The sequence below is a fragment of the Phalaenopsis equestris genome, unplaced genomic scaffold (assembly GCF_001263595.1).
Source record: "Phalaenopsis equestris unplaced genomic scaffold, ASM126359v1 Scaffold000761, whole genome shotgun sequence".
Taxonomy (NCBI): Eukaryota; Viridiplantae; Streptophyta; class Magnoliopsida; order Asparagales; family Orchidaceae; genus Phalaenopsis; species Phalaenopsis equestris.
In genome coordinates this window covers 3,506,921-3,522,789 of record NW_018165201.1, presented here as the reverse complement: position 1 = coordinate 3,522,789, position 15,869 = coordinate 3,506,921, and the positions used below count along the sequence as shown (strand labels likewise).

At 37.8% G+C, this 15,869-nt stretch overlaps 2 protein-coding genes across 2 annotated transcripts in view; one reads left to right on the top strand and one right to left on the bottom strand.

The window, feature by feature from the left end:
* Positions 1 to 15,869, bottom strand: part of LOC110031002 (protein MICRORCHIDIA 6-like) — a 61,590-nt gene that overhangs the window by 25,964 nt on the left and 19,757 nt on the right. Inside the window, exons 6-13 of the mRNA XM_020734018.1 lie at positions 12,031 to 12,120; positions 11,867 to 11,942; positions 9,951 to 10,029; positions 9,650 to 9,784; positions 9,029 to 9,139; positions 8,549 to 8,650; positions 8,319 to 8,465; positions 1,418 to 1,513 (exon numbers count right to left, since the gene is read on the bottom strand). Of these exons, the coding sequence (XP_020589677.1) occupies positions 1,418 to 1,513; positions 8,319 to 8,465; positions 8,549 to 8,650; positions 9,029 to 9,139; positions 9,650 to 9,784; positions 9,951 to 10,029; positions 11,867 to 11,942; positions 12,031 to 12,120 (836 nt within the window). The remainder of the gene's footprint in view (positions 1 to 1,417; positions 1,514 to 8,318; positions 8,466 to 8,548; positions 8,651 to 9,028; positions 9,140 to 9,649; positions 9,785 to 9,950; positions 10,030 to 11,866; positions 11,943 to 12,030; positions 12,121 to 15,869) is intronic.
* On the top strand, positions 13,439 to 14,020 carry LOC110031005 (FK506-binding protein 2-like). The gene has a single exon (XM_020734022.1). The coding sequence runs from the start codon at positions 13,454 to 13,456 to the stop codon at positions 13,907 to 13,909; it is 456 nt and encodes a 151-aa protein (XP_020589681.1). The 5' UTR covers positions 13,439 to 13,453; the 3' UTR covers positions 13,910 to 14,020.

Genomic DNA, 15,869 nt, shown 5'->3' with positions numbered 1-15,869 from the left:
ACAAATTAATATATATATATATATATATATACATATATATATATATATTAAATTATATACAATTTATTCACGTGCGGTGTCGTAATAAAATGGGTGTCCTCCCTAGGCAAAATCGACATTCCGGACGCGCCGGTGCGGTCCGTTTTGTCATCTGGGGTCACTCGGACGACATCGTCGACAATCGAGTCAAAAATGCGTCAAAATTCAAATTTCACAAAATTTCGACCAACGATCGATCGTCTCAAAAAGTTTATTCGAGTCTTCGACAGGTAACGGTGCAAGCGATGTGAATCGTAGTAATCGGATGTGTCGACTCTCCGAATTGCAAATTTTGTGCGCGCGGGAGTGCGAATTGTGCAAAAGACCGCCCTAAGGCTCAAAGGTCTTATAAACTCCTTTTGGGTTCCCTCATGTTGGTTTCACCCTTCTAAGCGCTAGAAGTCGATACCACACATGCGAAACTCCAAAAGGGTACAGAAGTAGGTTGAATTTCTAAAATGAGGCGGGTCTCATTTCTAAGGCTCTAGGATAGTCAAAGGGAGATTCTTAAGGCTAGATCCTAAACCCTAAGAGAAAGACTAGACCTCACTAAAAATAAGGTCAACAGTTGCCTTTCCAATTTGCTTTAATTGCGACATTACCGCGAAGAATTCGGGAGACGAGAGGGTTTTCAGGTCTTTGTAGACTGCAATTACGCCGCTCCTTCCCCGGGTTGTTCTAATCGCTACTGTATTGCAAGAGAGGTAGGAGAACGGGAGATTTGGAATGACAGGGGAAGAAATGGAACGAGACAATGCCCATGAGTGTGAATCAGGGAAGGTTTTTGTTTCGTGTGCTTGTAACTCAAAGGGAATGAGGGAACAAATATCTCCAAGAGGCGAGAATAATAAAATGTTTCAGTTAATTAATTTAATTTTAATTAATATAACTTATTTTCCTTTTTTTTAATTTCTCCCTCTTTTTTCCTTTTTCATTTTTTTACAATCAACAGCCATAAGGCTAATACTCACTGCATAAAATGCATGACTTTATGCGCAAGGTGATTTAAAAGAAAACTACAAAATAAACACGTTTTAAAAAATAATGACCAAAAGACCCAGTTCAAGCCTAGAGTTCAGTACATAGATCATAGTCTAAGAAGACAAACCAATGCATGACTAATTTCAATAATTCCTAGATAAAATTAGCAAATTTAAAATTTCTCATAGGTATATTGTCTAACTAAAAGCAACAATCAAAACAATAACTCGACAAAAGTATATAAACATACTCTCTAAAACTGATTATACAAAGGTCTATAAAGAGTAGATCTGGCAGAAAAACATTAAGAACTTTGAAACAGAGCATATGAAAAAAAATCATATAGCATTCTAAAATTTTTAGAGTTAAGAATAAAGCTAAATTTTCAAGCGCTTACCATTATAAGGCGGCATCTATGGTATATATTAAATCCATGTATGTTGAGGTGAGGAGCCCCTTTTAAGAATCCAATGACAGTCCCAATTTCCTCAGCCTAAATTGACAAAATTAAAGCAAGTCACGATAATGTGAGCACCTCAAAATTCCGAGTAAAGCATAATTCTCATAAAAAGCTTGTTAGATGTTGCAGCGTTATTGTGGCTGAAATCCACTAATGGTTTTTTATTTGGGGCATTTACATAAAAAACACCTAATTCCTATGCATTTACATATCAATTTTGATTTTTTTACATTTATACCACCCAAATTTTTAATATTACATTAAAAAATACCACGATTTTTATTTTTGAAGGGTGAAATACACCTATACATGGATATGTAAGGTGTGCAAAAATTGAAATTTAGTAGTTATGTAAATATATAGGAATTGAGTGGTACAAATCTTCCTTTTTATTTTTTCAAAGAGAAAATCATTACTAAAATGAAGTAATAGAAAAGCTTTTAAATCATTCCAGATTATTCTTACACGCTGACAATGAACAGAAAAAAAGCAAATATATCTCAATTCCAATAAAAATATTTAATCTGACTAAACATCGCATATTCCTATGCCATGGCTTCAAGAACTATTTCAAGCTATTAACTTGAACCATCCATCATTATCTTCATAAGAAATGCCTGAAACTTGGTCCGGATAAATAGTCTGAAATAGACGGTACACCAAAAGAAAGGTTTATATTTTTTATGCAAGCACCAATCACAATGTCCTATAAAGGTGCGCACTCATCTATTATCTATGCATTCATCTTGTCAAAGTAGTTTAATTTGAAAATTTAAGTCATTAATATTATTGAACTTGGAATATATTTCATTCATAGAAATAAAATTGCAAAAGTTAAAATAATAAAATCTTTTATTATTTTGTTTTTAAACTCGTGTATCCTTCATTTCCTTTTTAATAAATTATGAATAATTTTATATAAGACTTAAAGCTAGCTTTTGTTGGTTACCATTTTGTGCATTGTCGGTACCACAATCTTGCCGACATTAATGGTTTAAAAATTGAAGACTACAAAACAACAACACAACAATAACAAGTCTTCATCCCACTAAGTGCGGTCGGCTACATGAATCTTTGTTCTCCATTGCATCATGCTAGAAGTTACTAGAAATTAATTTATTTATTTTCTTGTTATTTTCTATTTATTTCTTTCTTATTTTATATATATATCTTTTATCTCCGGTAGTTATTAAGAATTGATTAATTGCAATCTTGGAGATATAGGTGTCATGTTTTTCCTATTTTATGTCTTTCATTTTATCTCTAGATAGTTATTAGGAATTGATTAATTGTAATTTTGAATATATAGGTGTTAGGTTTTTTCCTATTTTACGTTTTTCCTTTTATCTAGGGTAAATTATTATCCTGCCCTTCCAAAACCGTTGCTCTCTCCTAAAGAACGTTTATGTGTTTTGTGTTGAGGGGTCGTTGTAACTTTTGAATTCAGCAATAATATTTGTCGTTCGATCACGATTTGGGCTCACTCCGGTATCAGGCCACTTGAAATGTCAAATTGGAGCAAGTTTGTCGTAAAATTGATGTGGGAAAAGTAGCTTTTTAAAAAGCATTTTTCAATATTATAATATTTTCTTTGTCAAAAATGTGAGCCAAGAGCTTTCTTTTACCTACCACACTAGCAAATCTGGTTCTCAAAAGTCAAAAGTAGCTTTATAAAACTGAAATTTCTAAAAATTAGCAATAAAGCAGTGCTGACCTCATTTTCGGATGAGGTCTTCACTTCTCTCCTTAGAGCCTAGGGTCTAGCTTTAGGCTTCTCTTGTTTGACCCTCCTAGAGGACAAGTACGGAACCCACACCATTTAAAAAATTCGAGTCACCTCGTCACTCATTCGAGTTTCGCATGGGCGGTCCCAAATTCTCGGCATTTCGTTGAGTTGATTAGGATCGACACATGAAACTCAAGTCGAGTTCCTACATTAATAGGAGCAGCCCCTACGGAACCCCTTTGCGACCCGAATGCTCGATAACGCCGCAGTTTGCGCACGCATCGCATCCCGCACGATTTTGCGAACTCGTCCGGACGACCCCGGATAACGAAACGGACCACAAAGATGCGTCTGGGACGTCAACTTTAGCTAGGAATGACACCCATATCATTATGGTTTCACACGCGAGCAACTAACACGGATATCGAGACACTTTTTTTAGTAGTGCGCGGGTCCTCTTCTGCTGGCCTATTTCTTTCTCGCGCATGAGAGCCTCGGCTCCCTGGCTCTCATTCAACCGAAGATCCCCTGTCGCTAGTCTTCCTCCTCTGCCTCTCCCAAGCTCCTGCTCATCTCCCTTCGTTCACCAAACTCCCGCTCTTGCAATTTGGCTCTCCCGTTCGTTTCCTCTGCTCGATCCCGCTTGACAGAGACCCTTGCCTCCCTGCTCGCATTCGACTTAAGACTCTCCCGCTCGACAGAAACCTCGCTTGACTCCTTGTTGCGCCGAGGATCTCCGCTCGACACCTGCTCCTTTTGATCTCGCTCCTCCTCTGCGACTCGATCACAGCTCCCGATCGAAACTCTCGTTCGCTTCTCCTCTCTGCGACGGAAACTCGTGCTCGATCGAACTCCCTCATTTCTCAGCGCCGAAGCCCTCGCCTTTTCCTTGCCTACAACCAGGTGCTACTCGATTCGGCTCCTCTGCCCTATCGCTTCTTCCCCTCGGCACTGAAGTCCCTATCCCGCTCTCCTCAGCACCGAGCCCGTTCGCCTGCTTCCCTCTCTCGTCAGACTGAAGCCCACCCGCTCGTCTTTCCTCGGCACGACAATTCTCCCAGGTTCAATTCTCTCCAAGTTGCGTCTCTCCCATCACCATACATCTCTTTCCTGCTCTGAGCCACAATAAGCAAGGTTTTACTCTGAAGCTCGTTGTTCGTATCTTCTCTATGTTTGCTGCAGTCTTTTTTTTTTTAATTCTCATCATCTATTGAATCTGAAAGAACTATTCTATAAAGAAAATCAAGCTTGTTGGTATGTTGTTTGGAGAATTTCCATGCGTCAATGCTTGTTATTTTTTTGGGGTTAAAAGTGTAGTTGGAAGAAAACGGGAATACCTAGGCGCCACATTGCTCTTAAAACTTCCATGACATTTATATAGATATTACAGGAGGCTTATTTATTCGTATGTCTAAAACCTGAATTTTCATATTCATATGCATACTACCTAAATCCTGGGTTTCACAGAGCATCTCCTTTTCTTAATGAAAAGTGCAGTTTTCATGTTTAGAATTCATTAACCTCTTTGGAGTTGATTTTAATTCTTGCTTAGAGTGGTGTAAACACTAAGCTTTGGGCCATTAGCTTCATATTTTGTGTGTTAGAAATAGAGGTTTTAATTGTTTTATGAGACTGCAGGTAGATTTACACACATACCACACAACTCTTGTGTGTTTACATTTCTAACACCTAGTCTTTTTTTTTTTTTTACTTGCATAACACACAATCTTGTTGTATTTACGTATCTCACCTAAACTTTCATGGTTACATAGCACTGAAATCTTTAATTTCATAAAAAAAAAAAATATAGCTCTATTTCTTCTTTTTAAAAGTGAAATCCATCCTCTCATGCATAAGTTCATGGCACCAAGCCGCTATCATTATAAATAAAAAATTTTAGGTGTAAGACATGCGAGTACATCTGAATTGGGTGGCATGTGTGTAAATGTCCTAATTTTAGCTGTTGTTCGGGCTCGTATAGCTGCGGTTTGGGGTTTAAATGTGTTGTCTATTGCTGTAATTGACCGTTTGGAGCAGTAGAATGTCGTTTAATGTTGTTTTAAGTTCCGAAAGTGCTAGAAAGTGCTGTTTAAAAGATTATAAGTGTTCTAGGTTGTTGTTTAGTGCTTTTTGGGCCGAAAAACGGTTGCATAAGTGTTGTCCAATGCTTCTAGCCGCTGCCCAATGTCGTAGAAAGCTATAGGATCGTTGTCCAATGCTTCTAGTCGTTGCCCAGTGTCATAGGAATGTTATAGGGTGTTGTCCAATGCTCCTAACCGCTGTCTGATGTCATAGAAAGTTATAGGACCACTACCCAAAGCTCCAAGTCGCTGCCCAGTATCGTAGGAGTGCTGTTGAGTGCTGCCCGATGCTCCTAACCGTTGTCCGATGTCGTAGGAAACTACCTAGTAGCTGTCCACCACGATTTGGGTTCGTAGGAAGCCACCTAGGAGCTGCCCACCAGTATTTGGGTTCGTAGGAAACCACCTAAGAGTTGTCCACCACGATTTAAGTTCGTAGGAAGCCGCCACCTAGTAGCTGTCCACCACCAGCGGTCCTCCACGATTTGGGCTCGTAGGAAACCACCTAGTAGCTGTCCACCACCGTTTGGGTTCGTAGGAAGCCACCTAGGAGTTGTCCGCCACTATTTGGGTTCATAGGAAGCCTCACCTAGGAGTTGTCCACCACTATTTGGGTTCGTAGGAAGCCACCTAGGAGCTGTCCACGACCGTTTATGTTCGTAGGAAGTCACCTAGCAGTTGTCCACCACCGTTTAGGTTCGTAGGAAACCACCTAGGATTCGTAGGAAGCCATCTAGAAGCTGTCCACCACGATTTGGGTTCGTAAAAATCCACCTAGTAGCTGTCCACCACTGTTTGGGTTCATAGGAAGCACCTAATAGCTGTCCACCACCGTTTGGGTTCATCACCGTTTGGGTTCGTAGGAAGCCATCTAGTTGCTGCCCACCACTATTTGGGTTCGTAGGAAGCCACCTAGGAACTGTCCACCACTATTTGGGTTCGTAGGAAGTCATCTAGTTGTTGCCCATCTCTGTTCGGGTTCGTAGGAAGCCGCATAGGTGTTGCACATTGTTGTTTGGGTTCATAAAAGCTCATGCAGGCATTATTTGAGATTCCTAACTGTTGTCCGGAGTCGTAGGATCACCGTACACACTTGTTAGTTGTTTCCCGGAACCGTAGGAGGCCGTAGGATCACCATACTAGCTCACTAGTTGCAGTCGGGAGTTGTAGAAAACCTTAGGATCACCTGTTTGGAGTTCCTAGTTGTTGCTACAACTTGTTCTACTGTTTACTGTTTTTCTTCTTTTCTATGCAATTTATTTTATGTTTTGTGAGTTACACATGCAACAGGAATAACAGCAACATATACGCCATGTACGCAGGTACATTTTATTTGTTGTTGTTTTTTTATTGCAATTACTCTTGCTCTAACACATTATGCAGGTACTGAATACAATTTCACTTTAAAATAAAACGATTTTTCAAAAATTAAACAGCATTTTCAAAACAAAAAAAAAACATAACACGTTCTTTCGAATTTACGGGAGTCCCTCGGAAGAGGTAACCCACGGTTAGAGGTAACCCACAGAGGTAACCCACGGTTGCTAATGAGATCTCCCCGATTTAAATGAGTTTCACAACTCATTTAAACTAAGCAAATTCAAAAGAAAATAATGTTGCCGGAACTAAGGAACCGTGGGATCCTAACCGGTGTCGCCCTAATCAACTTTAACCCCCCATAATGACAATAAAACTGAAACATTGAAACATACATGGTGCAATCTTTTGAACCTTAGACTTTAAGATTGCCGCGTCGACAAGGAATTTGGAGCAGCATCGTGGGCAGCGCGACAAGAAATTTGGAGCAGACTACAAGTGGAGGTGGTCGTCATTCTACAACAGCAAAACAACTCTTCACTAGTAACCCATAGGACTTCGAGGTAGCTCGCCTAACGCGACGTAATTCCTCACCTTCTTTTAGGCCCCTGCACAACCATGTTGTGTAGCGTAAGTCCTAACTCGCCTTAGGTTCCGAGGTTGTCGTCCAGAACGACGTAAAACCTCTTATCTCTACGGGTTATTTGCATAGTCAATTATTATGTAAGTGTAAGTCCCAAATAATAAAATCAACAGGATTAAACATTCAAATAACCTTCTCTCTAAAACATAGCCACACAGTAGGATAGTTTGGGAAGTCACTGAGGTTCCTCCTCAAAATCTGTGATGCCCCCTATCCTTTACTTCCATTGGACTCCTGAAAGAATTGTTCCAACTTGAGCCACTCCCACTTGTTTTTCCACGTCCTACCGTAAAAACCTAAAACTTTGAATTCTTGAATACTAGAACCACTGATCATTATCGAGAGTTTTATCAAATAACTCCTGTCACTTGGGATGTAATAAACCCTATTTAATCTTTATAATAAATAGGAGAATTTGTTGGTCACATATAAAATGTTCGCAGACCAGATGGATGTCACAAATCTCTTAGTTTGCAGTCTTGGGTCTATTACCAGAATCTACACTTTTCTTTTGGAATGTGCAGTATTCAGGGTGCCAGACACGATTACGCAAACTATTGGACGAATGAGATCTATTTGGTCTCATTTTTCAAAAAAATTAAAACATGCTACTTTCAAAACTCAAACTATATATATCTTTTATACATATTTATTATATTAAATTAAATCTCAAAAATTATTTTTATTTTTCATATTTTTAAATTTCTAAAAAAAAAAAAGTTTAACGACAAGCAGTAGCCAAACAGAAGCATGGAGCGGTCTGAAAATCAAACTAATGAGAAAACTGCCCCCAACCCTTAGTTAACCTAATAATTCTAAGAAACCGAATAGCATTATTATCGGTGATTCTTCTTCTAACTTAATTGCATTTTCCAAATGCACTCTAATCTATTTGGACAGACAATAAAAGAAAAAAAGAATGAAAATTTTTGTTATAGAAACCACCACAACTTGTAAAAAGCTGAAGCGCATGTGAATAGTTATATAATGTTATATTATAAAATACCTCAAGCATGAAAATTCTCAGCATAAAAGATTTGAAAGGTTAAAGTTCAGAGATTAATAACAGACCTCTATTGTGCCGGCAACTTGTGGCTTATATTTGATGCATTGTGTATACATGAGATCTTCAGCTATATAATGGGGATCAACAAGCTGGCCACGCAAGAAAATGCTAAAATTTGAAGGTAAACGCAAATAGAGGATTGAAGCATATGCCTGTAAAAATGCAAATTTTGTAATCAGCAGTATCATCATTAAAATAAAAATTAAAGTTCCACAAGCACAAAGAGATGGCTGACCCGCAGAGAATAATGAAATCGAATTCCTATATGCTTGTCATTCAAATCTCTTGCAAACCAAGAACTACGCATCACTTCAGGCGTTCCGCTTATTGTAATATCCTGCAAGCAGCAAAGGTTTGGCGGAAAATCACTCTATGGTAAAAGAAATTAATCCCGAGTCACAAACTATAGCACTATATTTAAAAATAGAAAGTTTTACATGTATATCCCTCAATTCTTACTAATTTACATATCTAACACTTTTTAAAAGTTAAAATAATGATATTTTTAAGTGATATCAAAGATTTGTGTGGTATAAATGTAAAAATTAAAATTTAGGTGTTAGATATATAAAGTCATAAAAATTTGGTGGTATGTATGTCAATGCCCTTAATGGAACCCATTGCATCCTGAAGATCACTGGTTCAAGTCATAAAAATTGTCTCTTAGCAAATCTTGGGTAAGGCTACGTTCATCAAAGCAGCAATGTCATCTTACCTTCTCATTGGTGTCAAAATCAAGCTCAGGATCTCCATTATCGTTTAGCCACAGATTGAAAACAATAATTCTTGTCCCGTTACCTTCAATATGGTCAAACTGTTCCACAGACTCAAAAAAAAAAGAAAAAATCAAACTCTAAAAACTGCAGATAACTTGAGATGAATATGGAAATATCATACACAAAGTGAAATTCCTTCCAAATTAAAGTTTTAAGAGAGTGAAACTCTCGCAAAGGAAAGAAGGTTAGAGGAACAGAAAACATAAACTATTTGATATTAACAGCTATTTTTTCAACGCAAAAGCCATCGTAGCTGAATAAAAGATTATGAAATAGAGAAAAGTGTAAAAAAAATCTTTTAATTATTTGCAAGGGATCATTTAAGTCCCCGAGTTTTTAAAAATGTCAATTTAATCCAAGACTCTTTGAATATATGTTAAAATACAGTCCAGGGACAAATTTTTCACTTTATAAATTCTAGGATTAAAATGACTCCACTAAATAGTCAGGGGACTATTTTGACACTTTTATGAAATAAACCTAATTTTAAAGCACGCAAGTTTTTTCACATGATTTCTCATGAACAATTAAGGCAAGTTCAATTCTTAGCCATAGCATACTTGATTTAACAAGTTTTCTTCTTTCGAGAAAGGAGACCATCTCAAAAGAGCAGACAAGTTATCACCAAACTGTTTCTCACTGTGACTAATCATCCTCACAAATCTTTGAGTCGAAGAATCAAAGTTGTAGTCCACCTGCCACCAAAAGGAAAATTAATGAAATTAAATTTATAATTCCTGAATATTTATCCAAACTAGAATAGTATTTGACTGTCAAAAGAAAGGAATGAATGCTAAAAGGTTAAAAATATCAAGGGAACAATAAGACAATAAATGAAATTAGTTTTTTCGAAATCTATACCATTGGCACTAGAACATCATCACAGCCTGTTTGCCTCAGAAAAGTATACGAAAGAATCCCAACACTTCGAGTAATTGACCTGATGAGCACATTCCAATTGATAATTCATGATTGCTATTCCAACAGGGGAGAAGGTAGAATGAAAATGATGGAAATTATCATGCTAAAATATCAGTTACAGAAAGCCCAGGAAAAGCAAAAGACAGGCAACGTAAGATTTTTAATAGGAAAAGCACATGTATGATTCGACAGAGAAGCTGCCTCAATACCCTTGAGACAACAAACTTTATTTTAGCTAAATTGACTAACAGTAGGGACGTTTAGTCTTAAACAATATACTCCATTTCTACTTTCGGGAAAAAAAAATCAGTTCTAAATGTCTAATTAGAAATTCATGGGAAATCAAACTGAGCAGGCCTTAAATTTGCATTGAGTTGCACTATAAGAAAACTGAATGTAAAGTCTCAAAATAGTCCCCAGACATGAGGGCATTTTTATCAAACCCTACCTTTACAGCTCCTCACCGATTTCGTGCTAAATCCGTACGAAAGCTTTTAAATCACTTCCGACGCTTTCAATATAATTTTGGCGCCTCCGATGGCTACTAGAAACGAAAAATACACAAAATTCGAGGTAAACGTCGAAACGGAAACATGAAGGAAATGGAAGTCTCAAAATGGAACGAATCCCTCTCTCTCATCATTTGAGACTTTCACTTCCTTCCTCACATTTCTATTTCAATGGTTGCCTTAAATTTTGTGCATTTTTTGTTTCCAGTAGCCGTCGAAGGAGCAAACATTATATCGGAAGCATCGAAAGTGATTTGAAAGCTTTCATAGATGATTTAGCACAAAATCAACGATGGGTTGTAAAGTTGGGGTGTGACAAAAACTGATTTTAGAGCATGGTCATTGGATGAAAGGAATGACGGAAGCGTGTTGGATTTAGAAGAAGTAAGAATGGGATCAAATATGAATTGATTTATACAGAGCTATAGGTTGGTGAATTTGAGATAAGAATTTAGTCTGACCAAATTGTTCGTCTCTAACGCACCTTGGTTGACCCATAAAAGAGGGGTGAATTGGGGTATGACAATTTTAGTATTAGAGTCCATATATGTATCAAATTAATCCTTAGGCTCTTTGAATATAGACAGAAGTAGTTCCCAAAGAAGACTATTTTAGCTCTCTTTAAAAGAGTCCAAGAACTAAAATGACACTTTTAGACCATTGACAAAAAGTCAGAGGATCATTTTTGCATTTTCCTCGTATTTTTATCTCTCCAATAGACTGATAATCTGAAGTTCAGTGTAGAAGTTGTAAGATAGTATAGAATTTTGAATCAACAATTTTTTCTTTTTTTTTTTCAAAACACCAAAACGTGCAATAAAAAAGAGATAAATAGAAAGGCCAAAAAAAACTATAGATAGATAACACTCATAAGCCATGATGTTAGTGATGTGTATAAGCCAAAGCCAACACAAAAAAAATCACTTTGGGCTTGTTTGGCATCAATTTTATCATTTTTGTCTTTGTTTTTGCTTTCGTTTTTTGTTTTCTAAAATATGTTTATTTTTAGTTTATTTTTTACATCTTTTTATGTTCTATTTCTAAAAAAAATAAATTATTAATTTTGAAAACATTCAAAAAAACTTTTAGGTGTATTGAATATTTTTAAAAATAATTAAACTTTAATCAAAGAGCCAAACAGGTTTTGGTTCAAATCAAAATAAAAACAGAACAAGACAAAACAAAAAATAGAAATATAAAAACAAAAGCAAGATACCAAGTCAATGAAGTTGGTATTAGGCGTGCAACTATAATCTTCAATAACATGGAAGAAACAATTTTAAAGCACCAAAATGAAAGCTCAAAGTAAACAGAACAGTGGAGAAAAAGAAATATTTACAACATTACCCTTCTCTGCTGCAACGACTAAAAACAATTACATCTGCCCCTAGCCTCATAGTACTGGTTTTAAAGCCATTTCCGTCTTGAGTTGGAAACAGTACCTTTACCGATTATTGAAAAAATAATGATAAAACAGAGAAAACGCAATGTGAAAAGTGGAATGCCCATACAATGTCCAATCAATGAATCTGATTTTTTATTTGAAAATCCAAAACTCATACAGCGCCGTATGGACTCTGGATCCATTCCACCTCCATTATCTGTTTTCACAGTTAAACAAGAAGATTCAATTAAAAAGCTTAGCCAACAACGCCCATTGATTATGAAGTAGGGAGATGTGCATATATACCACTCAGTTCCAAAGTATTTACATATCTAATAGCTAAACTTCAATTTTCACACACACAGATAAATAAATAAATAAATATATATATATATATATATATATATATATATATTTCCATGTCGCAACCTTCGCGAACGCATTAACAAACAGACCACATAAAAACAAGATAATTACACGACCAAGCCCCTATTTTACTTCCACAGAAAAAGGTCAACTCTTAGCTTAATCGACAAAGAATTTAAATTTCAAACAAACAGCGGTTCACAAATAGGCAAAATCTGAACCTCACATGCCGCATTAATGGTGTAATGGATTACTCAAAATCGTCGACCTGGTCCACACTAGCATCAGCTAATAGACGCATACCCGCTAAACAGCCATGATTAGCATTGTCGGACTTCCATTTACTTCGAGCCATGGGGATGCCCCGCTTGTCCATCTCCAAAGCCGCGGCCAGAAAGTGATGTGCTCTACATGCGGTAGCGAATGAAAATGGTACGTGTGTAACGGTGGGCCCTCAGTGAAGATAAACGTCCATGGCTTGTGCCCCAGTTGCCAGATTTGATTCAGCTTCCCGGAGATGTTTTGGGTTTTGGGGAAGACGTTCCCCATTGGGATTCGCTTCAGCAGCTCCCCCGGGTAACTCAGCACCCACTATTTCCACGAGGTCTCCAGAGCTGTTTGCCGCACGCTTCTCCTTCGCTTTATCAAACAGCCTAATCTTCTGATTTGCATACTTACGTAATGCTGTCTTATAACCTTTCCCTGTAAGAACTGGAGTATGTGGCGTTGACGGGCAACTTCGGCATTATACAAGACTGCTTCAAGCAGAGTGGCCTCAAAGAACACCGGTGGATCTCCGCCGGCAGCATGAGTGTCGGAAACATGATCGGCCCAACAAGCACCATTAAATTCCGAAGCAGTCATTGTTTGATAGATGCCAGGGGGGAAGAACTTGGTTTTAACGGCTTCAATGTTCATGTCAAGCTTCGACCAAAGCATTCGTATCTACAACTTCAGTTCCGCAATGCGTGTTCATGTTCGTTCCACAGATCATTCAAAGCATTATTGAAATCGCTTACTTGTGCGTCAAGCAATGCGATCCAATCCTTCTGCCGAGCAGCGAGAATATCAGCGCCACGTTTTGCCATACACACATAGATATATATATATATATATGCGGTCAGAGCCTTTTTCTCTACGGGCAGCAGCCCTCAGTAGATCCAAGGGAGGGCTAAGAGCGGGAGATGGATAGGGTTCTTATTTTCATCACATTCATCGCCGCTGTACTTATAATTGTTTCTGCTAAGAAATCAAGCGATGTTGTAGATCTGCAGATCGATGTCAAGTACAAGCCAGAGGTTTGTAGCATTCAATCTCACAAAGGTAATATGGTTAAAGTGCATTATCGTGGGATGCTTATTAACGGTAACATGTTTGACTCCAGCTATGAAAGAGGTGAGCCAATTGAGTTTGAGCTTGGAAAGGGACAAGAGATCAAAGGATGGGACCAGGGCCTTCTGGGAATGTGCATCGGTGAGAAAAGGAAGCTGAAGATACCTGCGAAGCTCGGTTATGGAGCCCAAGGTTCTCTTCCAAAGATCCCAGGAGGTGCCACACTTATCTTTGATACTGAACTCATGGCTGTCAATGGAAAAACTTCAAGTTCCAAACAATCAACCGAAGGAAATGAGGAGCTGTAACTTTAATCAGAACTGAGAACCATCATGCAATGGAAAAGTGATGCTTTTGGTCTTGTCGTTTTGTACTTCTAACACATAAATATCAATGGCTCCAAATAGTATGTTATAACACAGCATAACATAATGCATTTTTTTTGTGTTATTTTCGTGGCAAGGCACAATAAATGAAAATAATAACTTTTTTTTTTTTGTGTTAGGACATATATTGCACATTGTTTCTATTATGTTATCAACGAATGTTCATGTGGTGATCCACATGGTGAAATTATCTTTTGTATGGTAAAGTAGTTGAGTAATGTTTTATCAAAAAAAAATTATATATATATATATATATATATATATATAAAACCCAAAGAAATATTTAAAGAGAAAAGATACAAATAGGTTGTATGAGTGGGCCCAAAAATAGACACCTCACATGGTACAACACACACAAAAAGGTCAAAATGGGTACATATAAAAATTAAAAAAAAAACCCAAAACCACCAGGGTGCTAAGGGTCATCCCAATTTAGTTATGTCGTTGCCTCTAGTTCTCGAAAGGGATCCAGCTAACAAATTGGTAAGGTGCGTACCATTACCCGAAGTAACCAAAGTATCGTCCATAAGACTCCTGAGCTCGAGTAGATCTTCATTCTTCTTCTTCCTTCCAGGTTCTCCTGAATATCAATTTGAACACTATTCTTTGTAGGTGAAAGTTCTTCAGTATTGTTTTCTATGGGGTTTGAAGATGTCAGCATCACATCAATCGCAATAACAGTAACAGCAGTGTTAGAGTGAGACCATAAGGGCAACAGACACCTCCTATCTGACAATATCCTCCTCATGTGGAACTAAAATATCCGGAGCAGTGGGGTTAGACACATTCTTATCCGCTTGAACCTTAGATTTTAAATTAGGATGGAGCTTGTGGCATTTATCAGGGATATGCCCAAACATCTTACAGTGGCTACAATATGGAGGTATGTGTTCCATGACGATTTGTTGTCAATATTCATTATGAATTGTGCCCAGCCATACTTCAGTAACATCAGGTGAAGTAATATCTTTTTATACAAATATTCTGGCTACAGAATGTCTGGCTAGGTTGAAAGTGGGTAGATCTAGCTCCATAGGATCCCCAAGTATTGCCCAAATAGAGTAAAGAACCTGATGATGAAAAAAGTGAAGCTTGAGGCCAGGTAGACTAAACCAGACCGGTACAGTAGGAGATTCATGATTAGGGTCAAAATTGATAGACCACTTGAGTAACTTCATTGACTTGTCTGCAATGGTAAGATATTTTTTGGAGAAAATTTGTATAGTCTTCAGTCACAGTTAATTGGATCAACACATGTCTCTTATCTATGAGCCTCACTTTTCGCTTTCCTGCTAATTTGAAGTCATCAAAACTTTTTTGATAACTTCCATCGGCGGGTGTCACCACTGAAATTTTTAAATGAGAGCGAATTTGAATTTCTTTCTAACTCAGAGAAAAAAAATTTTGTTTTCTCACTTTTCCTACTTGCATTCTTAACAAGGGGCAGTCACCTGTACCATCACGACAATCCTTATAACTTATGGGAAAAACAATCGTTTACCCACCACGTGGGCAAAGGAGGCTTTGACAGGTTCAAACGAAGAAAATGGAAGCGCCATGAGAGTAGGAAATCCACCTGTTAGAAAATCTCAAAAGAACTGCTGTCGGCGAAGAATAGAAAGAAGCAGACCCGAACCGAAGGCGTCGGGCAGGGAAACTACGCAGAAGGGTGCGGCTGAACGTCGTCGTCGAAATCGAAGCAAACGACTGGACTCATCGAGCAAACGTGAACGTGTTTTCATCGAAATTGAGAGACGCAAACGAGCTGTTGGCATCGAAGGACGCGAGCCAACGAAGCAGAAAAGTGAGCGGAAGTGGATGAGGAATCCTTCAAGCGACAGAATCAATCACAACGGAAATCGCCATCATATATATATATATA